The following is a 10978-nucleotide window of genomic DNA, read 5'->3' on the forward strand; positions in this document are numbered from 1 at the left end:
TCTCCTGTAGCGCCACCCTCAGGCCAAAATGTGACCTTGTACACTGCAGACGATCAGTGAAACTACTCAGTGATTTAATTCACTTTTACATTCAAGCTTTTATTCCAAGTAGATTTCACTTCGTTACGTCTCCAAAACTGATAAATAGATTAGAAATAAACAAATAAAAGCAGAAAGCAAGAAGAAGGAGGAGCGAAGGAGGTTCTGACTGTGAGCTTCATGTTTATGTTGTTTTGTATTTGATGTGTTGAGACGATCAACCATCAGAAATCCTTTAAAGAATCAATGAAATGTTTAAAACCTCTGATTTGTTGGGTGACGTGTGGAGGACGCATCGATCTATAGAGATAAAGTGACATCTTCACTGTCCCCCTTCAGCACGGCGAACACTACCGCATCGAGCTGTTCGAGGCCTGTAACTTCTCCGGTCAGTGTGTGGAGATCTGCGACGACTGTCCCTTCCTGCAGAGCCGCGGCTTCTCCAAGAACTGCATCAACTCCGTCAAGGTCTACGGAGACGGAGCGTGAGTGACACACAGACACAACATGTAACGTTAGGACGGGACATCACAGGTCCACGCCGTGAGACAAGCTGACTTCTGTGATGGCGTCCGACTCGTCTTATAATCCCACAGCATCGTTATTTGACGAGTTGGGAAAGAGACTCAGGAGTCAACTTGTCTTTCTAGTAGCAGCTTGAACCTGATCACCTTCAGGTGTCAGACATTTAAATGTGACAGAGTGCATTGTGGGAAATCTGATGGACACTGTTACTAATGCGTGATGTTTCTTCCAGCTGGGTGATGTACGAGGAGCCCAACTTCCGTGGTCGCATGTACATCGTGGAGCGTGGAGACTACTGCAGCCATAACGAGTGGCAGGCCCAGAACCCCAACATCCAGTCCATCCGCAGGGTCGTCAACTACTTCTAAACCCCGACCCGCTCCAGTGACTTGTACCAGCGCTGTAATCATGTACAATAAATAAACCCAGACTGACAGAAGACAACAGGTTTTTTATCAAACACTGTGTGTGTTGTTTTGTGTGACCACATGAACACATCACCAACAACACAATCATAATCAACAATAACGTGCTCTTAATGACGTTAATGATTCAAACGACCTGAAAGAAACATGTTCTCCTAAAGAACCGGACCTGAGCAGAACTTCAGAAGAGGCAGGTTTATTAGTACAACACAACTCAGACACGAGGCGACTTCACAGGCATCAGATACATAAAACAAGCAGGAAGAAAGAAAACTGACACAAGTTAAGAAGAAGGAAAGTTACAAGAGAAGAGCCGAGACTAAAGAATAAAGTCACAGCTCGGCCCAAAGGTCTTCGGTCCCGATTTAAAGAGCTTGTTCCAGATGTTTGGATCATAATAACTGAACGCTGCTTCTCCAGGTTTAGTTCTGACTCTAAAGCAGACCTGAGCCTGACGACCTCAGAGGTCCGGACGGTTCAGGTCTTTATAAACCAGCAGCAGGATGTTGAAGTCTATTTTCTGACTGACAGGAAGACACAGTTACAGAAGTCGAGTCTGCTGGAGATAAAAAACTCTGAAAATATATATATGTTCATATATTTCTACAGGAGGCACAATTATGAGATGAAAAGCCGACATTTTGAGAAAACATAATTATTTGATACATTTTGACTCAAAATGGAAACATTTTTCCATCAAGCTTGTGTTGTTTAACTGGCAGAAATGGGCTTTTATTATTATTATTATTATTATTTATTATTATCATTTATTATTATCATTTATTATTATGATTATTATTATGTATTAATGTATATTATTATTAATACGAATATTATTATGATTATTATTATTATCATTTAATATTATGATTATTATGATTTATTATGATTATTGTTATTATTATTATGTATCTATCTTTAGCCTCCAACCTGAGTCCATTCAGAAACACACAAAGTGAAGGTTATAACTCAGCTGACACTGAGCTGCTGTGAACATACGAGTGTTTGCAGATGAAGCAGATGTTGAGGAGCTTCTGTGACGCTGGAGGAATCTACTCTGAGAGCGAGCTGTCATTAAAGTGCAGCTGCTGCTGTTAAAGACAGAGTCCTGATATTACAGGCTGAAGGTGGTTCAAGCCTTATTTCTCTTAGAGATGAATTTATATATATAAATATATTTATATATTGGATAATAAGATATTTATATTACTGGTTGTATGACGTTATAGCCAAATTATAGCTCTGAAACATTACGTGTATATATATATATATATATATATATATATATATCATACATACGAACAGCAGGAATCATCAGTTAGGATAAAGAAACATGTTTGAATTTTATCCAAGAACACAAAGAAGTTTTGGACTCTTCAGCGTTTCACTGTTGACGTCCTGACTGGGTTCAACATCAGCTTCACTCACAGACGTCTGCAGAACTTATTCTGGTTCAGTTTTTATGATGGACTCAAACCCTGAACCCTGAGCTGAACCCTGAGCTGGAGGCTGAGCTGGAGGCTGAGCTGGAGAGCCACTGACCACCAGGCTGCTGGAGGGTCAGCTGAGTCGCTCACCTGGTAAAGTGTTCCTACTACATGATCCTGAGGTTGAGGGTTTGAATCCTCCTCTTCTTCTCCTTCTTCTTCTTCTTCTCCTTCTTCTTCTTCTTCTTCTTCTTCTCCTTCTTCTTCTTCTTCTTCTTCTTCTTCTCCTTCTCCTTCTTCTTCTTCTCCTTCTTCTTCTTCTTCTTCTTCTTCTCCTTCTTCTTCTCCTTCTTCTTCTTCTTCTTCTTCTTCTTCTCCTTCTCCTTCTCCTTCTTCTTCTCCTTCTTCTCCTCCTTCTTCTTCTTCTTCTTCTCCTCCTACATGACCCCGTGGACTCGGAGGAGCAGAGCAGCTGAGGTGTGATGAGCTGATCACAGCTGCTGATGACATGTGACGTCATATTAACATATAATATTTAATAATTCAATAATCAAAGTGATACATGAAACGCAACACTCAGGCTGTGACGTCACATATCGGCTTCACTGCGCTCTCGTGTAGTTTGTCCGCGCCTGCTCGCCGTACACACAGTCCCGAGACAACAGACGTGTTTGCGCATGCGCCCGAACATCAACAGCAGCCCAGCAGGAAGTGGAGCAGCAGACAGGCAGTCACAGGTCCACGGTACCTACAGGTCCACGGTACCTACAGGTCCACGGCAGACTGAGCCGGTACATGTTCTGGACGTGGCTGTCTCTGACGGGTCCGCGGTGATCCGTGTCCGTGCTGCCGGAGCTAACGTCAGCTAGCTCGGCTGCTCAGAGCCTCGGTCCGGCGCGTGACGGACCGTGAGACGGGCTCGGTGAGTAGAACTGTGAGCGTGCAGACACTCAGCTGACCCAGTTCTGAAGGGTCCGAGTTCTGTTCACACACAGAAACCTCCGACACAAACCGGAGCAGAGAAAATCTAAACGCCATCTTTGTTTTCTGTTGTCCAGCCGCCATTAGGAGAGAGAGGCTGCTGAGTGTGGAGCGGGTCGAACCAGAACCACGAGCCGAGCCAGAGGTCAGAGGTCAGAGGTCCCAGCTGCTGCTGCCTCCACACTGAGAGGAGTCATGTTTGAGAACTTCAGAGAGAGACTTCACATGGTCCAGCAGGACTTCACCACGGGCTTCAAGACGCTTGGAGACAAATCCAGAGACCCGAGGACCCGGAGGCAGCCCCGGTATGAAGACAGCCTTCCTCACTTCACCGCTGGACTGGAGGTCCTCAGCAGGTACGAGGAGAGCTGGTTTCCGCTCCACAAGAGGACCAAAGAGTGTGCGGAGGCCGCCGAGGCTGCAGACGGAGACGTGGTCATGCTGTCGGCTCACTGGGAGAGAAGAAGAGTGGCTCTGACCCAGATCCAGGACCAGCTGCACAGCCTGCCGGCCTTCATCGCCGAGCTGGACGCCATCACCGCCAACATAGCGCACCTGGAGGGCGACTTCGAGGAGATGGAGAGCCGGCTGGTGTACCTGGAGACGCTGTGCTGTCAGTGTGAGCAGCAGACGCTCAAGCAGCATCACGGCAGCGAGCTGGAGGTCTACAAGAAGAAGAAGAGGAGGGAGCTGGAGCTGCTGGAGGTGGAGCTGAACTCTCAGCACGCTCTGAAGGTGGCGGAGCTGGAGCAGGCGGCGCAGCAGAAACTGAGGGAACGGCAGAAAGTTTACGAAGAAGCTTTCAACCAGGACGTGAAGCAGTACCTGACCACCGGACAGCTGCAGCACAGGCAGCGAGGGGCCGCCGACGTGACGGTCCTGGATCAGGTGACCGTCACCAACACGTCCGACCAGGAGGCGCTGGACGACTTCCTCAACTCCCTTGGTGATGACATCAGCACTGGGTCATCCCTGACCTCAGGTCCAGACCTCGAGTCCTTCTCCTCCGGGTCTGCGATGGCCCAGACTCCTCCCACCAGCAGCCAGCTGTCCAACCAGGACGCAGCGTGGGAGCAGGAGGAGGAGGCGGCCAGCGAGGAGAGCGACAAGCCTCTGGTGCAGTCGGACGAGGAGGACGTTCAGCCCGATCTGTCACTGGTCGGCTCCGATGACAGCGACCCAGCCGGAGACGAGCCCTCTGGGTAACCTAGCAACCAGGCCCTGAAACTGTCCACCGGGTCGTTTCACACCAGCTCACCTGCAGTGAAAGACGAACCATCAGTGAGGCTTAAAGGTGCAGTACGTAAGACTGACCAGAGGAACGCTAACTGCTGCTAACTGTGGCTATCATTAGCCCTGTTAGCTCTGTTAGCCAAGCAGCCAGTAAACAGGGGAGTGTTGGTGTTTACACGGCTAGCAAGAGAGCTCTGGACCAGACCGGGCCAGGCTAGCTGGTTAGCATGCTAACTTCAGTAGAATCTGACGTACTGCACCTTTAAAACACACGATGACGTTTAACCCAAACAGTCAGAACTGAAAAGTGTCAGAACAACATGATCTGTGAACGGTTCTGGAGTCTGTGAGTTGGTATGAAATGACCCTGTTGCCCCTCAGAACCGCCCCGGTGCTGCCCCGGACTTCAACTGGACATCTCTGCTTCCTCTGGAGTCAGGAACTGATTTCACTCATTTGATCTGAAAACCTGCCTTAAAGACCTGAACCGGACCGGTCCAGACTGTGAGGAAAAATTCTGACCCTGATAAATCAGCTGATAAACACACAGTTCTCTGCAGTGATGCTTTGAATGTGATGACATTCCTGTTCCTCATGGAGCTCATTGATCAGAGCTCATTGATCAGAGCTCGTCTGTGAAGAGAGACGGATGATGTATTGATCCTGTTTGAGTCTCACACATGATGTTTGTCAGTTTGTCTTCAGATGGTGACGTCATCATAAAGACGACACAGCCGCCGGCGCCGTTAGTGACGTCACCAACCGATGGCGCCGTTAGTGACGTCACCAACCGACGGCGTCGTTAGTGACGTCGTCTCCTGACTGAAACACTGTAGAGCTGCTCCTGTACATCAGCAGCTCACAGAACTGAACCAGAACCAGAACTGCAGCTGTCACTATGAGCAGATTTATTGTGATGTTCATCTTGTTTACGAGCTTTTCTGAGCCCAGCTGGCTCCATGTTGGTGTTGGTTCTGGTTCTGATGAGACGATGTAGTTCACTGAGCGCTTCAACACAAAACTACATGAGGTTTGACTTTAATACAACAAACTGACAAACATCATGTGACTGATGACCCAGTTCAACTGGATCAGTACATCATGTGTCTCCTCGTCCACTGATGATCACATTTTTTCCTGAAATCAGTTCATTATATTTAGCCGACAGTCTGACAGTGTTGTGTGTGTGTTGTGTGTCCTCCTCCTGTGGCGGCTCTGATTGGTCTGTTCAGTTTCTCTGTTGTGTATCAGACACATCACTGAGCTGAGTCTAAATGTCGACGGCGCCCTCTGTTGGGATCAGGTCAAATAGCACCACAGACTGGTTCAGCTTGAGGTCCATCGACACTTCGCTGCCTCATGTTGATCATTTTGGTACGATTCATTTTCCTCTGAGTGTCAAATATATATTTCTTTTTCTAACACATCAGTAAAACTAAACTATGACTAATGTGACTGCTGAACAGAACCAGGAGAAGATGTCAGAGAGTAAAACGTGTATCTGGTGTGAATGAAACAGCTGTGAGGTGTTGATTCATCATTGATCCCTAAAACTGATCAGTGTGATCGCTGCTCTGTTCTCTGGTTCAACGATGAGGCTGAGTGTGCTCTGCATTTATATTATTATTATTATTATTATTATTAACAGTGAAGTCTCGTCTGTTGAGTCAGAGCTGCTGCAGTTTGCTCCACAGCAGCTCTGACTCTGTGTTGAAGCTCTTTAAAGGTGCAGTATGTAAGAAATTAAATCTGAAACACTCAAACATGATCAACAGTGTGAAGAAACAGCAGAAGAGCTCCAGAGGTATCTGCTGGAGTTAGCATGCTAGCCAGCCTGAAAACCTCTTCCTCCCAACAGGACACAGTTAGCAGCAGTTAGCTCGTGTGGTGGTCTGCTGCCCCCTGGCTGTTCGGAGGTGAACAGGTGTCCAGTTCTTACACTCTGCACCTTTAAGTCTGCAGCTTCTCTAACAGCGAGCTGTCTAACGTCTCTAACTGCTCAATAAACAACATCCTAACATCTTCTGTCTGACGCCTCTGATTCATCATCAAACAGCTGCTGGGACGGTCCAACTGCTCGTCACATTAACTGGGGACAGACGTGTGGGCGGGGACAGATGTGTTGTGGGCGGGGACAGACATGTTGTGGGCGGGGACACGTGTTGTGGGCGGGGACAGACATGTTGTGGACGGGGCGCTGCATCTGAGAGCTGTTAAACTACAAACATTAAAGAAGAAGAAGAAGAAGAAGTCGACCTGGGTTAAACTAATAATAACTAGCATGACCTGGTACAAATATGAACTATGCACTGGTCATAAAGTCCTGGATGATCTGATTTGTACTGGGAGGCTCTAGTATGACCTGGTGTGTGCAGGTGTGTGCAGGTGTGTAGTGGTGTGTGCAGGTGTGTGCAGGTGTGTAGTGGTGTGTACAGGTGTGTACAGGTGTGTAGTGGTCTGTGCAGGTGTGTGCAGGTGTGTAGTGGTGTGTGCAGGTGTGTGCAGGTCCGTGGCGTCGCCTCCCTGTTGTATAATCCACCTGCAGGCTGTTTGTTCTTCTCATGTCAAACACACAGGTGTGATTGTGTGAACAGAAAAGGTCAATGCAGCACGTCGTCCTCCATCAAAGTCAGCGTGTGTGTGTGTGTGTGTGTGTGTGTGTGTGTGTGTGCCTTCGTCAGTCCAGCTTCCTGTCTGACCAGGTAACGCAGCAGAACCATGACTGTACTTTCTTCTACTCGTGTCCGTCCACCAGTCAGAACTTGTTTTGTTTGCAGGTGTCATCAGTTCTGGATCGGTTCTGGTGGATTTTAACGAGCAGGTTTTAAACGCACCACACGTGCACGTGGAGCAGCAGCAGGTGAACGTGGCTTTAAAACACCTGCAGCAGGTGTGTCGCTGCTGACGCCAACAGGATGTCCTGCTGCTGCTGCTGTGGTGTGAGTCCCAGAGGAGAGCTGCTGGAGGGTAAACACACAACACACACAACACACACAACACAACACAACACAACACAACACACACTGTCTGAACACACAACACAACACAACACACACAGTCTGAACACACAACACAACACAACACACACAGTCTGAACACACAACACAACACAACACAACACACACACACAGTCTGAACACACAACACAACACAACACACACACACACAGACTGAACACACAACACACACAACACACACTGTCTGAACACACAACACAATACAACACAACACAACACACACACACACAGTCTGAACACACAACACAACACACAGTACAGTGAACTGCAGTAAAAGGTTCAGAATATGTTGAATCATTAACAGTAATAAATAATTGTTTGCTCATTCATTCTCAGGTTAAATCAGGTGTGATCATCAGGAAACACAACAGACTCGCACTGAACTGAGAAGACTACACGTTGTTTGAGTAGTTTGATTACTTCTAAACTAGTGAAATAAAGTTATTAATATATATAATATAATATTATGTGCATATAAAATCAGTGTTGGGCAAGTTTCCTTCAAAATGTAATATATTACATGTAACTTAGTTTCTTAAAGAAACAACAATAAACGCTTCACTTCGGTCGGTGACGAGGATCATGTGACACAACTGTAGTAATTTATTACTGAAATATTAGTAACGTGTAATATTACTGTTACTGCTGAAGCTCCACCGCTGTGTTTAATATAATATAACATGGTGTAATATAATAAAATATAATGTAATGTAATAATCTCAATCCTCAGTGTCTCCCTGTTGTCAGTAGTGAGAGTGCAGCAGAGGGCGCTGTCTCTCCTCCACTGTGTGTCTGCAGCACGTTATAAACACACACACACACACACACACACACACACACACACACACACAACACAACACAACACAACACATCGCGACAACATGTCACATGTGATCATTAAGTTTGAATCAGCTGGACTGAGACACATCCATCATTGATGTGACGTCAGAGTGTGTGCGGCAGGTGAGGTCACGTGTCTCTCTGCAGGGATCAGGAGGAAGGAGCGGCTCGTGAGCGGAGAGGAGGAGGAGGAGGAGGAGAGCAGGAGGACCATGGACATCTCTCTGCTCAGAGAACAGTACAGGAGCAGCAGGGAGACTCAGCGGAGACACACTCAGGTGCTGCTGCTCAGGACAGGTGAGCGGAAACACGGCGGCTCGTGTCGCGCGCAGGAAGTTGTTCAGAAAACATCAGATTTAGTTTTAGAGAGAAACTCTGAAATGTTGGAGTGTGAGGAGGAAACGTGTCGCTTCAGGAGGAAGTGTCGATTAGAAACTCCGAGAAGTGACTTTATTTACCTGTCGAGCTGCCGGATGTGAACGTCCTGTTCTGAGATTTCAGAATAAAAGCACGCGGAACAGGTGTTTCACTGAGGCTCTGTCACCAGAAGGTTTGTGTCCTACAATCAAATATTCAAATCAAGTTCTTTAGTAAAGAATAGTAATACTACCGTGTACAAATACTCAGCCACAACATCGCCAGACTCCCTTTACAAATGTGTCAGTTTAGTGAGCTGTTGAGTTGGAGACACTTTATAAACTGTGTGAAACTCTGTCTCTGACTGATTCTGACTGATTTGTTCCTTCTTGTAAATTCAGCAAATGTTCTACATGAACTTCTTTCTGTCTTTGAGTAGAAACTTGACTGAGCTGGACTCGTCCATCACTCAGGACGGATGTTGACGTGTTTCAGTTATTTTTCGCTCTCTGTCTCAGTGTCGGAGGAAGTGTCGGAGGCCGTCAGCATCATCCCCGTCGCTCAGGGTTTGACGTCGCCATGGGAACCAAACCGCAGCCCACCACCAGCTGTAACCTTTGACCCCGTCCAGACAACCTACGACCCCTGGCACGTCCACCTGGGCCTCCACCGGCGCTCTCATTCTGCTGTCACCGTGCAGCTCATAGCTCCGTCCCCAGAAACAACGAACACAGACAGTTCCCCCCGGTCAGTCTCTGATCGATCACTTTCACTGATTTAAATTCTGATGCAGAGATCAGTTAGATATCACAGACAAACCCGTCTGGCTTTAGAGCCTCGGTTCAGATAAGAAGAACGTCAGTGGGTCCCTTCAGGATCAGCTCTTTGTAAATTCACGTCTGTGTCTCTGGTGGACGTTGAACCATCATCTGAGTCTGACGGTCTCCATGTTGTCTTTCTCCTCCAGACGTTCCTCGTCGTCCTCAGAGGCCGTCAGCTCACAACAGGATGTGGATTCACCGAGCAGCTCCAGACCAACGTCTCCTTACAGCTCGTCCACCACAGAACAAGACCCCTTCAACACAGGCAGGTCCAGAGGAGACCCAGATCCTGGATCCCCTGAGAGATCAAGAGGAGATCCAGAGAAGATGGATCAAGTCCAGGTTTCTGTCTCCGCTTTGATTGATGCTTCAGAGCTAAACCCGAGTGATGGATCCAAACAGGATCATCCCGACGGCTCTCTCACCAGCTCTGAGGAAAGCTGCACCCCCGTCGCCTCCATCGCCTGCTCCCCCAGCAGCTCCACCTCCAGCCTGCATGAAGATCTGAATGAGGACCGGTCTGCAGGGAGGAAACCCAGTAAAGACGTCCTGCGGACCAGCAGTGCCTCGCCCTGGGCGGGCTCCAGGGAGTTCTCTGCCCCGGCCCTCAGGTTCACCAGGCAGCTGAACCTCGGGGGGGTGGGCTCCTCCATGGGGGTCCACCTGAACCAGAACTACCACCCGTTCCCCAACAGGAAGACCCCGAGGATCTCTGAGGCCGCCAGGAGGCTGGGGATGTACTCGTCCTTCTGAGGATGAATTATTAATCCTGAGACTCTTTAATGGAGCCCAAAGTGTTCAACATCAGATCAATAACAATAAATATGAGACAAACATGAATGAATTGTATAAAATGTGTTTATGATTGAAGAAATGATTCAAACTTAATCATGTTTAAAACATCTGAGGTGATGAGTTCAGCTGGAGACTGAACTGTCATACGTCTGATGTTTTTCATCCTTCACATTTCAGATGATTGATAATCAATAAAGACGTCACAGCTGCGTCTGAAGCTTGCTGTGATTCAAATCATTTATCAGCACGTTTATTCCTGTTTACAGTCATTCACATGATGTTTCACAAATTAAATTCAAATCTGTCATTGTGTAATAAGAGATGAAAAGGTGACGCGCAGCATTTTAATTACACAAGTAAATTAAAGTCACGATCAGAGAAAGTTCATACACGTTCACATTCATTAAATCCTGTATGTCATTTATAAATAATGTATCAACTTTATCAGACGTAAGAAGTCAGATTTTGTTTCATGACACAATTTCATGTTTTATAAAACTTTTCCTGCAGATTAATAA

The 10978-nt window shown here is 47.1% G+C and overlaps 3 protein-coding genes across 3 annotated transcripts in view; all 3 read left to right on the forward strand.

The window, feature by feature from the left end:
- Positions 1-1000, forward strand: part of LOC311249797 (NEDD8 ultimate buster 1-like) — a 6257-nt gene extending 5257 nt beyond the window's left edge. The window contains exons 9-11 of the mRNA XM_084341113.1: positions 11-38; positions 379-524; positions 797-1000. Of these exons, the coding sequence (XP_084197239.1) occupies positions 11-38; positions 379-524; positions 797-932 (310 nt within the window). The 3' untranslated portion in view covers positions 933-1000. The remainder of the gene's footprint in view (positions 1-10; positions 39-378; positions 525-796) is intronic.
- Positions 1001-3088: 2088 nt separating this feature from the next.
- On the forward strand, positions 3089-6652 carry LOC311249215 (dysbindin-A-like). Its single transcript, XM_084340087.1, has 2 exons — positions 3089-3338; positions 3475-6652. Exon 2 carries the CDS (start codon positions 3593-3595, stop codon positions 4601-4603), a length of 1011 nt encoding a protein of 336 aa, XP_084196213.1. The 5' UTR covers positions 3089-3338; positions 3475-3592; the 3' UTR covers positions 4604-6652.
- Positions 6653-8652: 2000 nt separating this feature from the next.
- Positions 8653-10699, forward strand: LOC311249218 (uncharacterized protein). Its single transcript, XM_084340091.1, has 3 exons — positions 8653-8784; positions 9363-9591; positions 9812-10699. The coding sequence occupies exons 1-3, from the start codon at positions 8700-8702 to the stop codon at positions 10416-10418; spliced, it is 921 nt and encodes a 306-aa protein (XP_084196217.1). The 5' UTR covers positions 8653-8699; the 3' UTR covers positions 10419-10699.
- The last annotated feature ends 279 nt before the right edge of the window (positions 10700-10978 follow it).

The sequence above is a fragment of the Pagrus pagrus genome (genome assembly GCF_965226575.1).
Source record: "Pagrus pagrus genome assembly, chromosome: 20".
In the NCBI taxonomy this organism is placed as follows: Eukaryota; Metazoa; Chordata; class Actinopteri; order Spariformes; family Sparidae; genus Pagrus; species Pagrus pagrus.

Bases quoted from the DNA above. Each gene is read 5' to 3' on its own strand.
- LOC311249218 (XM_084340091.1), top strand. From the start codon at position 8,700: ATGGACATCTCTCTGCTCAGAGAACAGTACAGGAGCAGCAGGGAGACT. The intron at 8,785-9,362 runs GTGAGCGGAAAC...TCTCTGTCTCAG, and splicing joins GGTGCTGCTGCTCAGGACAG to TGTCGGAGGAAGTGTCGGAG. The intron at 9,592-9,811 runs GTCAGTCTCTGA...TTTCTCCTCCAG, and splicing joins AACACAGACAGTTCCCCCCG to ACGTTCCTCGTCGTCCTCAG.
- LOC311249215 (XM_084340087.1), top strand. From the start codon at position 3,593: ATGTTTGAGAACTTCAGAGAGAGACTTCACATGGTCCAGCAGGACTTC.